Source organism: Nylanderia fulva, unplaced genomic scaffold (assembly GCF_048542155.1).
Source record: "Nylanderia fulva isolate GAGA-0341 unplaced genomic scaffold, ASM4854215v1 Scaffold13, whole genome shotgun sequence".
Taxonomy (NCBI): Eukaryota; Metazoa; Arthropoda; class Insecta; order Hymenoptera; family Formicidae; genus Nylanderia; species Nylanderia fulva.
In genome coordinates this window covers 1,011,520-1,032,342 of record NW_028189518.1, presented here as the reverse complement: position 1 = coordinate 1,032,342, position 20,823 = coordinate 1,011,520, and the positions used below count along the sequence as shown (strand labels likewise).

At 33.6% G+C, this 20,823-nt stretch overlaps 1 protein-coding gene across 2 annotated transcripts in view; it reads right to left on the bottom strand.

The window, feature by feature from the left end:
* Nucleotides 1–20,823, bottom strand: part of LOC114932524 (uncharacterized) — a 92,183-nt gene that overhangs the window by 65,345 nt on the left and 6,015 nt on the right. The window contains exons 1-2 of one of the 2 annotated variants that reach the window (XM_085479745.1): nt 3,051–3,360; nt 351–441 (exon numbers count right to left, since the gene is read on the bottom strand). In XM_085479745.1, the coding sequence (XP_085335871.1) occupies nt 351–435 (85 nt within the window). In that variant the 5' untranslated portion in view covers nt 436–441; nt 3,051–3,360. Of the gene's footprint in view, nt 1–350; nt 442–3,050; nt 3,361–20,823 lie in introns of those variants that run through there. The other variant, XM_085479746.1, reaches the window with a different exon arrangement.

Genomic DNA, 20,823 nt, shown 5'->3' with positions numbered 1-20,823 from the left:
ACGAATTACCAGTCTCTCTATAGCGCGTGTGATCAATATATTCATTTAACATGTTACAACTCATTTATTAAGTGAAACAGTAAATAACTGAATCAGAACATTGTTTAACTATCGTTTTGCATAAGTATACTAATTTTTTATCAACGTATATCCGTGCATTGATATTTATATACATATAAATTATCAGCTAAGACTCCTTGTACGATTAGATATCAAACATATGTATACCAATATCAAGTACGATTTTCATATTAAATTTTTAAAATCTCAATTATTGTGCTATTTTTTACTACTATATTTCTAACACACCGAGGTGATTAAATAGCAGAAATTTTGATATAAATACTCACTTATGTTCTTATCTCTGTATTGCGGTCGCGCATCACCGATAAAACAGACGAGGAGCAGCCATATTGCGAACCAACACGTTCCCATTTTGATCTGAAATAAGATGCAACATTTTAAATATCATAGCGTGCTGCATTTTTCTTAACACTTGCGATGTCACTACAGCTTTGCATGTTTTACTCTTAAGCAAGATTATTATGATACCATACGCAGCAATGCTTAACAAATTACATAATTTAATGAAAAACCAATTGAAATATGCACGGAACCTCAATATCTGATCAATTTCAATTTAATGACATACATAAAATTAAATTGTTACAAAATCTTAAAAAAAAACCAATTCTGTCAGGACCTAGAGAGATATCTACTTTAAATTTCATTTAAAGTAGGATGAAATATTTTAAACAAGATCGGAATACATGTAACGCAGATTTATTCACAATAAATTCTGGTCGCTTTTACTCGCTTGAAAGGAACGCCGTTGCTTTCTTACGAAAACTTATTGTTTTCCCGTTTGCATCTCTTCCGATCCATTATTGTGCTTGTTGGCACAGAAGATGTCGGCCAAAGGAAAATAAGCACATTAATTTATAAAAGTTGTAAATTTATGTTCAAGTATTTTGCAAAATTTAAACTCGCTTTAAAAGACATAAAACGTCTTCGACATTACAGTATCATGTTCCGTAATTTTTAATAATTTTTTAAATGTTATCGTACATTTCTCACAACTTTTTCAGCTCTTCCTACACACACAAAAATTAAATTTATCCATTGAAGCAAATATTATATGTTTGCTCGCCATGTTCGCTCAGGAAAAACGATCGATAACTGCTTTCGCACATTTCTATAACAATGTCCGATCATCGACCCGTCTTGTAATCGCCGAAGGAATAATGCTCCTCGACCGTCGGGACGATCCTTTTGTGGCAATCGCGTGGATAATCGAAAAACGAGAGAAAGACACGGGGATATAGGTAGGAACAGGATTCGCAACGATGGAACACGGCTGAATATATCCGGATTTCCGGCACGAGCACAGCGGAGAGATGTTATAAAATATTTCTTTGAGGATTTCAACTGCGGCGAGAGAGATATTTCGTTCGACAAGCGTTTCCGTGCGGCACACATCTGGATCCTTACGTCAGTTTTCGCGGATATTATTCGCAGGTGAAGAAAGACGAGACACGAATTCTTCGTACAGGACGTATCCGCAAAATTAACGCGATTTCATTGTCACGAAATGCTGTACCACCACGCTTATTCTACGTGTATATTTTATCGTCGATTTTATTTTTGAAAGAATACGCGCGATAAAAGTTTTGCGGTGTAATATAGGTACGTCAACCCGAAAACGTCGGTCGTTTTCCAGGCGATTGAAATCGCAAATTGTCGGAATAAAAATCATAAAAAATATGGACAGGCGTTAAGAATCGTATTTGGATTTATTGCAAATTTGTTTATGTATTTTAGTTTTTACTAGAATAAACGAATATTAGTAAAACTAAATTTTATCAATTTTTTTCCAAAAAATTGAGATGATTAATGTCATATTTTTTTCTAAAAATCAAAACATATTTTTACCTAAAAAATATATTTCTATATTATATATTCATGGATAAAAAATTTAATTAACTTTGCATGTCCGTAAATTAAATTTGATAGTAAAATTGATCTAATTGAGAAAATACTGCATTAATTTTTATTTAAATCAATTTTAACTTAAATAACTTACTCTGTTGTAAAATAAACTTGGCTATATCAATAATCAATAAACAATTTTCCTTGGATTAAAATTCTATCCATATGTAAACGGAATGAGAAATTTACATAACTAAAGTTAACACTAAACAACTTTAACATTATTCGACGTAATTCAACATATCAAATATTACAAATTGGTAAACTATATACATACTAAAGTACTTTCAGAATGTATTAAAGTTATGTTAACAATCGTTAGGCATATTGTGCTTGTAGTTACTGATAATAGATGCTTAAAAAGATCAATATTACGACAATGCATAATTGATAATAGAATATTTTACAGGTACATATGTCGTGTTGTATTCAATTATCCATGATTAAACATAATAATACTAATTTTTCCATTCAACGATAACATTTAATAAATTTGATAAAAGGCTGTTAAGAGCAGTAAATATAAAAATTCAAATTATTTTAGAAAGTAAGTCATATATAAAAATAATATTCTTTAATATAATGTCTACTAATAAATTACAATAAAAGGTGACAAAAAATAATTAAAACATAAGTACTCTTTAAATACAAATATAAAACGAACGTTTCGGTTAATATTTTGACAATTATCAACGCTGATTAGATTCTGAATTTAACAAATAATAAACGGTGTCATAACGGTAATATATAAATCAAGCATAGTCAAGCTTATGTTTTAATTCTTTTTTGTCACCTTTTATTGTAATTTATTAGTAGACATTATATTAAAGAATATTATTTTTATATATGACTTACTTTCTAAAATAATTTGAATTTTTATATTCACTGCTCTTAACAGCCTTTTATCAAATTTATTAGAATTTAATAAGAGCCTTGACTTACTACGAGATAACATTTAAATTTGCGTTTCCGCCAAAAAGATAAGAAGATTAAAGAGACGTTATTGTTATTGACATTTTAGTAACCGCTCGGACATTCTCGCATTTCATCCACTCACATACATTTGGTGAACAAGCGATCTGGAGTGTCCGAAGAATAGACGTCTCTTTTCCCGAGATGGCGGATACATATCCTTCCTAAAGGCTTATCTATCGAGGGAGGTGCCCCAGGTTCCGGAGGAAATCCCTAGACGAGCGGTGTAAAAGTTCCTATTCTCTTTCGAAAGGAAAACATCGTCTAGTACTCGGAGTGCAGGTCCTTCTCTCGACCCTCAGGATCATCTCCAACAGCAAGAGTAGGATACGAACACATGCGACCCCTGTCATGCACACGTACACAGGTGCCCGACGACGAAATGATGCTCGCACGCGAAGTGGCGAGACCCAACTACAGGGGTGGAAGATCCCTCGAACCTTCATCGATCACTATATATGTACCTGCCGGGGTCAACTTTCCCGCGTATCTCATTTCATGGTTAGCCGGCTCGAAAATATTCCCTATCCCTTTTCATCATGGAGGAAAAGGGCGACTTTAGTGCGGTCGTCGAGACGCGAAATTTAGAACCCACTCTTCGGAGGTAAATAAAACGTATTCGGGTCGTCGAATCCTCGAGTTCGTGAATCCCTGGATTCGTTGATCCCGGGATTACTCCTTTTCCCGTCCTTCAATAAACTACAATATACGTGCAAATCAATTTAGGCGGCTTTGGAAAGATGGAATGATGATACTTTAATTGTTTGGAGGCACATTTTTATATTTAATATTAATTGTGATAGTTCGCTTTTACATTTTGTTTATCTTTTGTAAGGTTTGAAAACAATGGAATTTTGACAGGTTGGATTATCAATAATAGAAACACAAAAAATTACTCTATATATTCAATCAAACCAGTGAAAAATGTTATAAGAAATTAATGAAACAAAATCTTTAAAAAAGGAAATATTAGATAGTAATAATTTATTACAAGCAATTAAATAATATTTTTTCGCAGACTAATACTTAATTTACATTTATATAAAAAATGTATTTGTATATCATGATTAAAAGTAAACTAACATGAAATATAATTTTAATCTTTTCAGTATGTGCTAAATAAAATTATTTACTAAATTTAATAGCAAGTAACGAATGTTCTCTCTTAGAGAGAAAGAAAATAAAAAGTTAAGCATAATAAAAGCGCGAAAATGTTGGATAAAAGTAAAAAAAACAGAAGAAAGAAGAATGAAGAGCTAAGAAGAGAGTCGATGAAAGTAGAAAGATTTATGAGACGAATTTCCGCGAACAATTCTACCATATCCGACCGAGTGATAATTAGGACTCTTCGTCACTATGGTAGGCCAACCAGTGCTTTTCCACAAGAAAGCTTCCCGATCGAACAAACTTCCTTTCACTAAGTATCTCTCTAGAGATTAAATTAGATCTCTATTCGGCACGGATAATATATGCAGATGTTAAAAAAGCTTTCTTGAAATAAATCAAGAATGACTATAATATAATATCTAAATTCAACCATCTTCTATTAACAAATATATGATAATATTGAAATGCAAATTATGGAAAAGCAATGTATTTGTAAAAAAAAATGTATTTGTAAAATGCTATAAAAAGAATATTTATAAAAAGTAAATTTCAATAACTTGTTAACTTATCTAAATGTTTATAATGACGATAAAAATATCAATTTTAATTTTGTAATATTCTAGTAATATCAATTTTATAAATTTTATATGTGTAAAGTCATTAGGAGACATTTCATACTAAATTATGCATATAGAGCAGCTTGAGAAATTATTCTCCTACATCAATGTCGTAATGAAGACGCGAATCTTGGGAAGTTTGGTAGCGACTTTCGCTAACTTTGCTAACGCTATCGCGATCTTAGTGGCTGGTGGCATGTATAAAACAGTAGCCGTATGTATAAATAAGTAGAGAGAGAGATAAGGAATAAAGCAACAACAAAATGCATCAATATACATGCTCTCCAATTCAAAAATGCATTTATAGAAATAAGATTAACAAATGAATAAAATAGAATTATAAAATTTCCAATTTTCCTTCTACATAACTGTTCGAAAAAAAAAGTATTCCATCTCATTTTTATCTTAACAAAGTATCAACAGACTTTAATTAGATCTCTATCATTTTAACATAATTATTTTCGTTCGTTCGTTTATCACGCTCAAAGTTCCTGAAAATTATGCGAGGTTGCGGCTAAACGCGGAAAAATATTATTGTTCCGTAAAATAAACTTAAAGTAAACAATTGTCTCGTCAATCCTGAGATTAGAAGACTATTAAGCGATGTGGCGGCAGTAATCACAATAAATAGCGGTCTTGGCTAACCCGGCGATATTGTGGTGGAACAAATATCCGGAAATGACTTTCCTGGGCAGCGAACGATATTAAAAGTTATTAATGACGGTCTCGGCAACCTTCTCTCCGCCTTATCCCGGTGGAGAGGTGAGAATTAAGAAAGGTGTGAACGGATGGAAGAATAAAACCGGAAAAAGATGAGAGTTCAGTTTTCTTCTTGCGAGGAAAGTTCTTGCTTTGTTTCGCGCCCTGTATCGCGTAGATGAAGCACCCTCGAACATCCATGTACTTGGTTTCTCTTGCCGTACACTCTAGTCCAGTATTCTCGTTATTATCCCACCATTGCTATAACGTCATTCTTAAGCTTCGCTATCGTCCACTCTATTGTTATTGCGCACCGGAAGCAACGTTGAGTACGAAACATAAATATAAACGACTGTCGGATCTTTGCAAGAGAGAAAAAAGGAGAGAGAGAGGAGCGAAATAGCGCGCTAGATTATTACGACGGTAATTGTTACGAGAACTCGAAAGGACGACGATGAATGCGAAATGTTTATATAGTATATGAGAGCGTCGCTACTGTCAAATGAAAAATTGTAAAGGGAAAGGTAGATGAAAACGAAAATAAAAAAGATTCGCAAGAGAGTTTATGCGCGAAGAAACATTAAAATTAGTATTTCAATATTTAACAGAAAATAAAAACTACGTTAGTGTCTTGATGGATTATCATACATAATGATTACGCTTTTTATACCTATCCTTTGCTTTTCAAATGTATAATATCAACTAATGCTATTATAATAATGAATAGAAAAAACTATGTTCAAATAAATATAATCGCATACGAGTATAGTCTAAAATACAAACTCATTAATCTTGATAAATCTAGCAATCTTAATTTAAAATTCAATGCACTTATGGTATATTTCTCTTCATAATTATATTTTCAATATTTATCAGAAAAATTAATGTTACGTATATACACGTCAATATTACAATATATATTGCTCCTAATATTTGTTAAAAAATCTGTATTTGAGAGAAAAGTTTGATTCACAACCCTTCATCGTGAATGTTCCTTCAATAATATAGCTTCCTCGCCACCGATCGAGGGTTATTTCGAAAAATTGGTGTAGGTCGCTCGATCTTCGGAATTTCGATTAAGGATCAAATCGTAACGATCCTTCCACAGAGATATCTGGACCTCTCGGCGAAAGGCAGCCAGCGCAGAAATGGAGTGCAGATGGATGGGGAATGGAGAAGCGAGTAATCCGTCGTGACACAAATGACGGCGGAATCGATCCGCGAGCGACACAAAGCCATCTTACGCCCGGCCGATATCGAGACACAAACCACATATATATATATATATATATATATATATATATATGCTGTTCTTTTCGCGGTATTCCCAGGGAGAAAGATCCAACAGATACGTGTGGCACACGGATATTTGCGGCCGTTCTCCTGCTCTCTCCCTATCAATTCGCGCGAAGATTTTTCTCGATGGAGAGGAAGAGAATGCAAGAGGAGGAAATAGAAAATGCGAAGTGTGCCGTAACCATCCTCGATGTCGACTCCTAAGTCTACCTTACGCGTTACGGACGCGTTCGTCCTTCAGACCACGTTCTTCCAGACGATATTCCTTATTTGTACCAGATGCCTTTCGAAAACCCTCTTGCGCATGAACGTGTACTCGAGGCCGGTGAAGCGAGATAATCGAAGAGGGATGAAAGAATGAGGCCAAAGAGAAAAGAAAGGAAATAGCGGTTGATATAATGTGAAACAAAGTATGAACGAGATCGCGGCGAAGAGATGTTAGGCTTACAATGTAGCACCGTGCAACAACGTTTGCGTATAGCAGCCACGATAAACTATGTCGAATAAACTGTCGGTTTTATGAGAGAGCGGAATAAATGGAAATTTGAAAATGGAAGTTGTGTGTGCAGGTGTATGTATACACGCGAAATTTTAAAAGAACGAGAGAATGAAAATAATTTTCTCTGCAAAATTTATAGCAACAACGCACACATGTTTAGTGATGCAGTTATGTAAATAATTTTAACAAAATCAAATTTGTGATATCAATAAAAAAATCGGCCCCATACAATCAAGAAACAAATTATAGCATTATGCTGATTATGTGATTTATATATCTTTTGTTATAAAATAATATTACATTAAATAGAATAATATATTAAAGAAAGATATATCGCTTATTATTTTTTTTTACTTTTCATCAATAAAAAAATCGGCCCCATACAATCAAGAAACAAATTATAGCATTATGCTGATTATGTGATTTATATATCTTTCGTTATAAAATAATATTACATTAAATAGAATAATATATTAAAGAAAGATATATCGCTTATTATTTTTTTTTACTTTTCTCATATATACTTTTTAAACTAATTATTTGTTATCAATTTATTTATAGATCAGAGTGTAAAAAAGATCAGAAAGACTCTAAATCACAAACCATAATTTTAGTATCAATTTTGAACGCGATATCAAAAGCAAACAATAAAGAAATACGACAAGTATTCTTTGTTTCCTTTTGTCACATAGTCGCGATGGACTATCTCGAGGAGTATTCTATGTAGCACCCGTTTATTTCCGGAGATGGAGAACGTATTATAGCGAGCCCCGCAGTGCGGAGAAGTGCACGAGAGTGATAAAATGGAGCACCTAGTCAGACACATCGAAGGATTTGCCGTTATCTTACTCTTTTTCTGTTCCAATACCTTATCTTACGATCCGCCCTCTTTCCATTACATCCACCGACCATTTTCCATTGGTTCCAGATACACGTCGATGTGAGTTTGGGGAGTGATTTCAAAGACATGTAAAACAAACAAGAAATACCGCTGATACCAAAGAAAGATACAGTAACGATCTAAGCTTGCCAACGCAATCTAAGAAGAGGTTTCAGCAGAATTCGCAACTCAGTTATTCGTCCCGTTTTAATCAAGAAAATTAAATACATCTGAGGAAGCAATTATCAAAATACACACAATCTTGTTAATTAAGAATGTTTAAGACAAATACGCGTGACATATTTTACGAAAAAGGTTTATTTAATAATTCAACTTCTCTCTCCTCTCTCTCTCTCTCTAATAGCGGATTTGATTGGATGCACTAGTGCGCACTGAGTGCATATAAAAGTTTATCACACACAAGTTCACAATGACAAAAATAATTAAGAAGGGAAAATAATTAACAGTAAGAACTATTGTTATCATTGATAGTAAGAGCTATCATTTTTATTGATGGTAAAAGCTATTACTGTCATTGATAGTAAGAACTATTATTTTCATTGATAATAAGAGCTATTATTATCATTAATAATATCAAAGAAGCAATAAAGAAATACGACAAGTATTCTTTGTCTCCTCTATCAATAATAATAATAGCTCTTACTATTAATTATTTTCTTCTTTAATTATTTTTATTAATAGTAAGAACTATTATATTATCATTGATAATATCAATAATAATAATAGCTCTTATTATGAATTATTTTTCCTTTTTAATTACTTTTATCATCGTAAACTTGTGTGTGATAAACCTTTATATGCATTCAGTGCACTAGTGCATTATTGATAGTAAGAGCTATTATTTTCATTGATAGTAAGAGCTATTATTATCATTGATAATATCAAAGAAGCAATAAAGAAATACGACAAGTATTCTTTGTCTCCTCTATCAATAATAATAATAGCTTTTACTATTAATTATTTTCCTCTTTAATTATTTTTATTAATAGTAAAAACTATTATATTATCATTGATAATATCAATAATAATAATAGCTCTTATTATGAATTATTTTCCCTTTTTAATTACTTTTATCATCGTAAACTTGTGTGTGATAAACCTTTATATGCATTCAGTGCACTAGTGCATCCAACCGAATTCGCTGTAATATAAAATAATAAATGTACTTGACGACGCGAAAAAACTGCAGTTTGCGAAAAGGTGCCGCAATTTTTTGCCCATTGCAATGCGGTGGCGTCCTGACACGCGTGTTTCTCACGCACGAGTTCACCGAGACGCGTGTAATAATCCGGAATAACCGGGAAAGTGGAAAATGCATTTACAGACACTGCTCTTTGGCCCCACGGGAACCGTTTCCAAGAGTTCGCATTTTCCTTTGATCTACCTCAAAGTGCGCGCCTTTACCTCTCTTCTCCCTTTTCCCATGCCCTTCTCTCAATTGCCCACGGGTTATCTCTCGCGGCGGTTTAAGAGTAGTTGTGCCTAAAAGTAGATTCAACGTACAATGCCCCGGGGGTATCGTTTACGCCAGAATGGCGCGAGCGAAAATATAACTTTAATCCAATTAAAATGCATCTTCCTCCTCGAATCTCTCGTCTGATAGCACGGCTAAATACAGTTTAACTATTTTAATCTGTCTTTCTATATCCAACGTAATGCAAAGTATCCTTCGATCATATTAATAAAGTTTTACATGCACTGGTTGTCGACGATAATAACTTAATCTCTCTTTGCGAAATTTTTCGAAGAAATATTAAACGCGCGTTAACTTGCGAGAGAAGGGAACTTAAATCGATTGGAAAATAAGAAGTTGAGCTTTTAATGAAATGAATTGCGTAGAAAAGTGCGCTCTCAAAGTTAAAGTAACGTTTAATCTCTTAAGAATAAAATCCGTTGCCGAGATAGTTTGGAACAAAGAGCGGGAACAGCGTTACAAGAAAATGTTGCGATTGTAAATAAATGACGACTACTTCGAAAATTTAATTAATGAGCTTGCAAGAACGAGCCTGCAACAAGGTAGAGGGCTGCTGCTTCCACACGTGCACATGGAGACAATTAACTTTACGCCAGCTTGTAGAAGCACTTCTCATACGAAGTATAACCGGGAAACAATTAACCGACCTTCCACCGTCACGAATAAACCTCTACTTCACGTAAAGAGCACGAAGTGCTCCCTTCTTTGGATATGGAATTAATTCAAGATGCACGTTCGTAACTTTGCAATGTGGAAATATTTATAAAAGGAATACATCAGCATTCCTTTCATCCCCCATACGACTGATCTAAATTATAATGTTAATTTAGAGAAGACACTGCTTCATTCGTCGTAGATATGTTTCTTTTCTGCTTCACTTTTTATATACTTTTAGAAAAAAAAAAATTATTTTTAATATAATGTGCGAAAACATTTTTTGTAATAACATAAAAATTATGATCTACAAATAAAAAGGCAATAAGATTATTAATATAATTTATAAATTATATAAAAATTATATAAAATAAATTTTATAATAACCGCGATTAAATTAAATTTTAACAATTTGTGTTAGGTTTGTAATAAAAAAAATATCAGTATTGTCTATTGCAATTATCGGTATTGTATATTGCAATTATCTTGTACTCCGAGAATAGGCAAATTGTATCGTTCCCAACAATCAGACAACCGTTGTCAGCCAATTCGATAAACGGAATCCCCATGGCGAGGTCTCGTATAGTATAGACTCTCGCTTGTTCCTCTTCCGTAGACCGATAACTTCGCGCAGCATCTCACGCGCGAATCTCGCATTCCAATTATCGTTCGTAATCCCAGAGGCGATCTATCGAGAGCACTCGCGTATATATTGATGTAAAATTAACTACCGAAGAACTCGTCGGGTCAAAAATCAATCGAGGCCGCATCGAGTCCGAAGGATTTAATTTTCAGAAACTCACTCGGATATATCGGAGAGATATTCTTCGCGCGCGTTACCAGTCGTCCTTCCTTCCTTTCCCGGTTAGTTCGCTGCGAGCGAAAAGCCACCTGTTGATTTGTGAAAATACCGATTTCGAGTCGACGACGTTCCGGTTTCAGGTCGCACCGCGAAGAATGGCCTAACGTTTATTCAGGAGTAGCAGGACCGCAGGAAACCTGGGATCGCAGAGAAGCGGCCGCGCGCGAGGACGGTATACGGCATTTAATTAACCACCTGATCGATACACCTGTCCCGGGAGCTCACCTGAGCCTGGATTTCTCCAGGGGCAACTACGCGATGCCCTCGAGCGACTGGCGGAGCGATTGCTCAAGATTGCCAACTTCACTCTCGCCGAACTTCTTTAATTAATTCGTTACTTCTGTCACAACTTTTTAAAGCTAATTTTCTGGCGTACATCGATTTTACGTATATATTTACTCTCGCTTCCTATCGCAAAGAGAAGATGGATATTTAGTTTCAGTAATATACAATATTCGATATCGGATTGCGCCTTTAACGTAAATTTAGAAATTTAATTAGCAAGAGTTTGCGCATCATCATTATTATTGTATAAATGCGATGCGTCATATGTGTGTGTGTGTGTGTGTGTGTGTGTGTGTGTGTGTGTGTGTGTCTATATATCGGAAAACAATCTCGGAGCTTAAACTATTATTTTATCGATGATTTTATTCACTGTTCTTGCAGTATTGTATTGCAAAAAAACAAACAGAGAAAATTGGATTTGAATAAAAAATATTATTTTTCAATGAAAATGGTACCTATTTCTCTTTCTTTTTTCTCAAAAAATCATAAGCTTTATTTCAAATAACAAGCTATATTTAGAAATATATATTCCATTTATTTTTCTCCACGTATACGTGTGTGTCTTCCACAAACTTATTTTTAATTTAATGTTTCCAAAAGCGTAATATTTTTTATAAAACGTTATTCTATGAAAACTCGCCGCTTTATAAAAACATCTTTGTGTTCTTTCTATAAGATTCGAATTATTAATTATTAAACTCAAAGATTAATAAATATGATTCTTGAACTCCTCTGAGTTGTGAAGCAAGAGTTTTGTAAATTGTAAAAACAGCTACTTGATATAAATAATTATCATTCAATAGACTGAAATAATAGCTTATATCATATAGCTTTCTCTCGCATCTCCGCATTTTTCAAGTTCATAAAGTTCTATTCGAGCATTCTTAGAATTATGGTTATCCGTTTAGTGCACTAAAGTTTTAAAGTTACTCGACACAGTCTTATTTCGCTGCATTGCCGAGTTTCGAGAAATTGCTCAGCGTAATATTGTTTTGGTTTCAATGAGATGCGCAAAAGAAAAAAAATATTTGCTTGCCAAAACTTTGAAACGTGATGCGGCAGGTACAAGTAGCCATACAATTTCAAAAATTATTCTTCTCGACATGACTTTCGTAATTAAATCATGCCTCTCTTTGCTGCAGTATTGATTAAGAAAATTAATTAAGATTCTTCCTTTCGCGAAGTCATCCTTATTTAAATAAACATCTCGTATACCTGTTTCTGTCAAGATTCAGTTATTTATAAAACAATCTTAAAAGATTTATATTTTTTAATTTTTAAATATGCAACAGACTTCTGTTACTTAAGCATGCTAGTCTTCCATTTATCATTAATAATTTGCTACGGCCGGTTATTTAATGTCTATTTAGTATAATGTAGAAGATAAAAAAATACAGGTCACGACTTTCCTCATGTATGAAAGTCGATTTAATTGGATTTGTCTCCAAATAAATTACGACTACGTATTGCATTAAAGCATTGCATTATACGTATTAAGTATGCATATTCGAAAAAAGAAATGTCACTTGTGCTATAATATTTCTTTTTTTTGCTTTTATTTATTTTTATGATAATCTTGAAAGTCTTAACGAAGGATATATTACATATTTAACCGTTAATTATATAGAATTAAAACAGCGATGGTTTGCTAATTTTACCGTAAATATGTTTAATTAAATGATATGCTAATTTATATAATAAAAACCGAAACATTTCTACTCTTGATGTACGATAAATAATTATTTTATGCTAATTATTAAAAGATTTCACAATTACTGATATTTCCTAACGTTTCATACGTTTATCCGTTCATCCGTCAGTTTAAAAGTCGAATAACAAGTGCAATTTGCACGTTACTTGATTTTTGCATTTGCATGTAATTACATTGAAAAGCATAGGTATTAAAATATAGCTGTAATATTATATTACAATGCATAAAAGTGTACATGAAGCAGTACATAAAGCAGTCAGATAATTACTTTGATAATTAAAAAATATATATATATATATACCTTTAGCGCAAATGCATTTCCTTTCGCGATTTATCATGTTTATTGCATCATGGAATGTAATTGATGCAATTACATTCCATTTTGAAAGAAATAAGAATTTGTTCATCTGATGATATTGAACTGTCATCGATCAATTCCATTCAGCTGTTGTAATAATTATTAATTATGGACAGATCTGTCGATCTTTCTCTTCGGATACGCTCGACGACTTTCTCGCACACAGTCGTCTCATCGCGGAGACGCGAAAGCATGACGCGTTCAGTGACCGAAAGACACGCAGATCTACCTGCGTGCATCTCCTGGCATCCTGGTACATCGATACCAATAACCAGCGACTCTGCGCACGTCGATCCTAGATAACATCTTGCACCTGCATGCGCGTGACCGATGCAATGCGAGAACGAGAGTCTCTTTCGAGGCCGACACACGAAGGTAGTTTCAAAGCAATGATCAAGTTTCAGATTATTAAATTGGAAAAAAGCAATAAATACCTAAAATAGAGCTCAAAAATCGTCCTTTTTGCACTTTTACAAAAAATGCATATGCATTTCTGTTTTAAAGTAAAAATATTTAATTAATAAAACTTTTGAAGAATAAAAACAAACAATATTGTGTACCAAATTTCCTCTCATTTAATAATTAAACAAGACTACGGGTATTACATAATTTTTTAAAATTTCGGGCAATGAGTTGCAGTAACTGTTTTATTTTCCACAATTTCATTATATCTATGCAATTATACCGAAACAAAGCCATTATATAATTATTCCAACACTCCAACATGATGATTACATTTTGTCTTCCTTATCAACGAGAACTGCAAACTCTCTGCTTTGTAATATCCAAGAAACTGCGCCAAGAAATTTGAAATGAAGAAATTAAGATTCGCTGCTCTCTTGAGCAGCTCTGAGAGAGAGTATCCTTACGTGAATTGTTCGCGGAACAAAGATACGAAAGATCTAATATCGAAATATGCGCGCAACGATCTAACAGCGACAGTTTTGCCCGAGGTTCCTCCTCCTCGACTGGGAGGGAAAGTTATTACGCGATACGACGTCTAATTACTCGGGACAGCGACTAATGAGAGACACCGGAAACGCTTGTCTCGTGTTCTCTAACGATGATCCAGACATCGCAGAGGCACGGACGCTCAACCTGCGCCTGCCTTGGGACCGATTCCTCGATCGTCTGCTTGCCTGGGACTCAGAGGTGCAACATTTTACCTGGCTCGACGCCCACACCTCCCACCTTTCACGATACCTCTGGTTTATCTTTCTCCCTCCGTCATTTCCGTCGTTATTATTCCAAGATCAAATAGACTGGTTTCCACCTTTCTCTCTCTCTCTCGCTCTTTATTTATATTATATATATTGCAATCTTTATCTTGCTCGAGCTTATGGCACAGAGAGAAAATTGTAATTAAGATTCGCAAACAATCGATACAAACAGATATTCTGCGTTTGAATAAGCTTCGTAATAAGCGTCAATTGGTTTTGTAATGCGCGGAGTCAACGATCGCCTTAAGAAATATCTACCGAGAGAATTATCGTTTATCTTTCAGCGGAATATCGCGGAAATAAATGTTTAAACACGGATGAAACGTCGAATGTACAAATCGCGACGAGAATTATTCCGGAGCTCTGATAATTCAACACTGTGAAATTAGAACTGATTTGCATGGATAAGAAGTTTGCGCGCACGCGATGCTAACATTCTAATATTTATAAAAGTTTTGTAATCTATTTCTAATTTTGTCTAAAAATTAATGATTTTCTCATAGTATTATTTGGAAACAAATTAGATTAAATAAATTAATAATTATGAAAAACATCGAATTCGCTCAAAATTTCCTTACTTTTATCATTAAAAATATTGAAATACTAACATTAATAATAAATTAAAAACACCGAAATTCGTTCAAAGTGTCGCATTTTCTTCAAAATATAATTCATATTTTAATTATCATAATTACAATCATTAATACTAATTAATGTTTTCTTAATTTAGCTACATAATTGTAATATGTATTGTAATATTTTTCAAGCATAAATGTAACATATTAATAATAATAATCGTAATAAAAGCAATTTTATGAATCGCATATCACAAGACGTCTAATACCGAGACACGCAAGAAACGTCGGAGGCAAAAAATTACCTATGTACCTGTACTCTACCACGTCGTGCGAAATGGTCTGAATGATTTCAACGACTAGCGAGTATCAGGAGAGCATGCAAGCTAACCGTAACTGCCGAAGGAAGGTCGCACGAATGCGCTGACATCGTCAGGAACGAGACGAGAGACGCGAGAGACGACGAGATAACGGCTTGTCTTTCACGCGCATCGCACACAGGTAAAACGCGCGGTCGCTCTCGTCACCGAGAGAGATTTCCTTTTCAGGTGAATTCCGCGAGTGTGGGCGAGCAGGGTAACAGAGACTGCAGGATGTTGCACCTGCAAACGAAGGTGTAAGGTCGAAGTCCATACGGTCTATCCCCACTGATCCTCACTTTCTACCTGATCCTCTCTTCCTCACCATTACCTTCGTTCCTCTTCGTCCGATCCAAGTTCGCGTCTCTATAGCTACAACAACGTGTGTCCATAGTAGGGATAAGCCCGATGGTGAAGGTAACAGGTTAACAAATGTGTCCGACGATTGGATTCACTTCTACGTTTTCTTTTCGGCAAATAGAGTGGAAGGACACAGTTGAGAGATTACGTGATTCTCGTGTTTCTTGCACGAGACGTGAAAGATTGATTGATTGATTGATTATTGGCATATATGAAATGTCAAAGATATTGCTTATGCGGATATCATAAAACTGTCAACACGAAATTTAAGTTAGAATTTTATCTATTATTTTACGCATTATGCATTTTGTACATATACTCTGTGATTTTTCGTTTATTTCTTTATGTATATTGATTTCTATTTGATTAAAATTTTGTAGCTAATTATAAACAGTTCAAAATGCTTTAAATTGAGATTTAAAATCCTTGAATGTTTAAGAACGTGAAAATGTTTTAAATTAAGATTTAAAGTCTCATAAGAATGTCTTGCATAAATTATTTTACAAAAAATGATGATCAAAAACATTATAAAACGTTCGATAATGTTACTCAAGGTTGAGTTACATCAAGGCAATACGTACGATATTATCGTTAATTCTTTTTTAATTTGGTTTGAATATGTTAATTCGCTGCGTACTTTACTTCACATTTAAATGTCACAGTTGTTATTTTATAAAAACTGTCAATTATTTGGCTACAGGAATTCGCAATCGAATGGGATAATTATCCTACTAAAATGCGGCTATTATAGAATTTAGCCTTCAAACTATCTTTAGCAACCGTACTTCACATCATCTTAAATATTAATGTAAAATTGGGTCTTAAATAAGCCATTGAAATTGTGCTCGTACATATTTATCAGCCTTCGAAATCTTCCTGATTTCGAAATTGGGAATTTAAAGTTGCGCGTGTAAAATTAATTGCTCCCAATGTTATATGTATGGATACGTAACACAGTTTAGAATTATGCAACCTCTCTTTAATGTAGTTTCTCTTTAATGTAGCACGATGCAAAACCGAAATATCATCCATTCGCGACAATTAATTTCAAATTAGCAACAAATTGGGTTCCTAGATAGATCGATCAAAGTTTGCGTTTCTTATGACACGGCATGAATCGCTGGCACATATATGTTGCCCTACTACATACCTCACTACCACACTATTCACAGTTATCAGTTACATGAAGACGCAATACAGCAACATATTGCTCGATGCATTCACCTTAGAACTGTGTTAACCTATCTGCACTTACGCTCGTGCTGTTCTCCTGACCTAGGGAAATGTTCGATTTGCTCGAACTCCATCGATTGTTCATCAATATTCAGGATATTATATTCGAGGTTCAGTCGAAAGTGTAGATATTTTGCACGATAAATAATTAATATCTGTATACTAAATATAGAAAAAAAAAACTATATTCAAATGAAGTAAATACTTAAAAAATCAATGTATTATGATAATTTTACTTTCACTATACCTATTCTTCATTTGACATTTCTTAATTCGTATCAATGATTAATATGTCATTAATAACGGTAGTAATTACATACCAAGAAAGTCAAGTCTTAAACAGCTGATATTTTCGTGAATAGATAAAGATCGAACGGCGAATTTAACGTTAATTTAATGCATTCCTAAAAAGCTATTTGAGATTCTGACCTAGGTGAACGAATAATTTACTTAAAAAAGTCGGATTGGCTGAGAAAAATTGTAACTTTTAATTGCATTACGAATTAATGAGTCTTTTAACAGACCACTCTTCTCAACGTTCTCTTTGAGAAAGCGCGTGGTATTTCGCGTAGAATTAATTTAACCAGCTTTCACAAAGAAGTCAGAAAATCTTCTGGAATTCTCGTAAAACTTATCTACGAACAGTTTCTCGAGCAGGAAATGTCGTCTAGTAAGTTCTATAGTAGAATCCGAAAGTTATAAAAAACTCAAGTTGTGCTTCAAGTACTTGACTTATAAATATGAAAGTCGTGTAACACAATTTAATGAAAATGTCAACAAAAGGTTAAAACGATAATAATAGATATTGATACATAAGAGATATGACATTAATACATTTAATTTGATTTGGTGAAAAGTGTTGAAGTAATCGATTATATAATATAAACATAAATTTCTATTCTTAGATAAAATAAATATTATATAAACATATGTATCAGTTTATATGTAAAATTATTGTAAACTTATTATAAATTATTCATATATGTATATATGCTGCTCGCGCATTACATAAAAGTAATAATACGAGATATTTAATTATAAATAATAATTACTATTTTTATATAAATAATGATATCACAAAAATGCACCAAGAATTATATATATATATATTTTTTCATTTATATAGAATATATAATTAACTAATCTTCCATAAAAATCTTTAAATTTTACATCGTAAACACTTTCATTGCTTAAATGTTCTTCAGTATATAAGATCAGAAATTCTATCTTATCTAGATATAAAAATCTAAGAATAAAATAAAAAGTTAAAGTCGACGGAAGTACAATTGTCACACATTTGTACGAGTAATTGTCATACATTTATCACGCGCAACAAGATGTGCTTAGAAAAGGAAGTCATAGGATAGGAGGCATTAAAACAAAATGAATCTCCTCTTACCAGAGCGGTAAAGAATGTAAGGAGGACTCTAATCTTTATGCGCAGATAAATATACGATCCAGGTAGTTCAGGTGCGCGGCTAGATGCTTTCTATCAGGGTCCCAAGTGATAAAGAGGAGTCGCAGTCCTAACATTTTTCCATAAATAATTCGATTCAATTTGATTACTGAATAATGAGCAATGTTAATTGATCGGAATATGAACTGCTAATATTAATTATCTTAATCGGGAAACCAAGCTTATATCGGATAATGTAATTTATATAATACTGCATATTATTGTGTACTATAGTGTATAGATAATTTCATTTAATTGCAATCCAATTGTAATTTAATTTAATCGAGAGAAGGCCAATTAGTTTATATTCAAGATTAGACGTGTATACATAAAGGTATATATTTTCCGCGCGTATTTTCTTTCAATCTGTTTCTCGTAATGAGTTAGAATGTAAAACGATTATTCCAAGAGATCGAGCAGCCATCGCTCATCCGAGTCTCCTCAGCAACGAAACCGGTTGGAAATGCTAGCTGACCGATCTCTCGCGCAACCTGATCCCCTGATCGAATGCACCTGTTTGCTCACCTGAAGCCAGGACTTCAGGACCATTCTTGAATATTGTGATACGATGTCGCTTGGAGAACCCGATCGCAATGTCGAAAGAAAGGTCAAAGGGCTTTCGAGATAACCTCATCAGAATCTATTCTATTCCCTGACATTACTGTAGCTCTATATTGATCGCGCAAACTGTCAGTTGTTTGAACAATCGAGATTGTTACTTTTTACTGCTCAAAATGGATCAACCAAAAACGCCAATTAGCGTTTCTTTTTTTTGTACATCAAATAAAGTTATATGCATCATATGAGCAAACCGTGAAATTTTTTTACAATTTACAAAACTTTTCGTATCGATCTAGCGGTATAAAGTGTCTCACAATAGAATATACACAACAATGCTTCTTTAAATTGTTTCGAATTAAATTTGAATCAATTAGAGAGTGGAAGTTGTCGTAAACAAGATTTATTTGTTAATTTCTGGTCGTGTCAACGTCTATCTAACAATAAATAGTTTGGCGAAACAATATTGCTTGTCTCATACACAACAGCACGGCAGGATTGGACAAGTTGAGGATTAAGATGATTAATTATGCATAAAATATGGGCGGCCTACAACAGAAATTTAATTCCTCGAGTAATCCCCTCGTTGCATGTCGCTCAAGCGAATTTTCTGTCATTTCGTTCACCGGCGACGATGAGACATAAATTTGTTACGTTAATGTTTCCACTTCGAACTGCAAATTAGCTGCATTAATTATGATTTCCAACATGCGCGCAATCGAATCGACCCTACTACGATTCTAACCGGCGCGATAAATCGTGCTACCAACCGAATGCAAAGCAGATGCAAACAAAACAATTAATGAGCGCCCTCGGTTCTGCGTAAAAACCACCCGGGTTTCGTTAGGAAAGCTGCAGAATTTATTGCATCATTCATGCGAATCTATTCGTTTTTCTGCACGGATCCACTCGGAATTATCCCGACCCTTTTACCCGTTTTCATCGTTATGCGAAATCGTAAAATTAAAAATTCACGTGTCCTTTTTTACGCACGAACGATAACTCGCACGTGGCGAGCAACGATTTAAAAAAAAAGGAGGGGGCTAAGAGTAAAAATTTCATAGATTTCTGTTTGCTCAGTGTTTTCTTCTGAACCGACAAATTTTAAAGTCAGATTCGCAATCAGCGTTAATAAAAATTGACGAAGCAGAAATATATGTTCATCAGGAAATAAGGTCCTTTTTAAACACAGTGGTTTATGCAAAATTCGTGAAACGAAGAAGAAACTACTTTCTCAGAAATTCAACGAAAGTAGGTGAAGTTTTAATATTGCCGTTTTTCTCTTCAAAAGATGATATTAAGATTAAGAAATGTTATATTATAATGTTTTTAATATATTTAAATTGTGATTCGCACAATTAACTCAACAAAATTCTTTATTAAATTAAATTTTTTTATTAAAATATATTTTAATTGTTAATGTCGACATAATCTTGCGCATACAGAAATTTATGCAAAATCTGCAGAGCCAGAAGTTACAAAGATATCATTTTCTCAGAAGTTCGGTAAGAACAAGTTAGCCAATTTGCCAACTTACCGCAATAATTTCTCTGCATATTAAGGTCGACTAGAAATTGTGAATTTTATTTCTGTGTAAAAGATTCTGCACACACGTGTAATGTACGTAAATTTTATTAT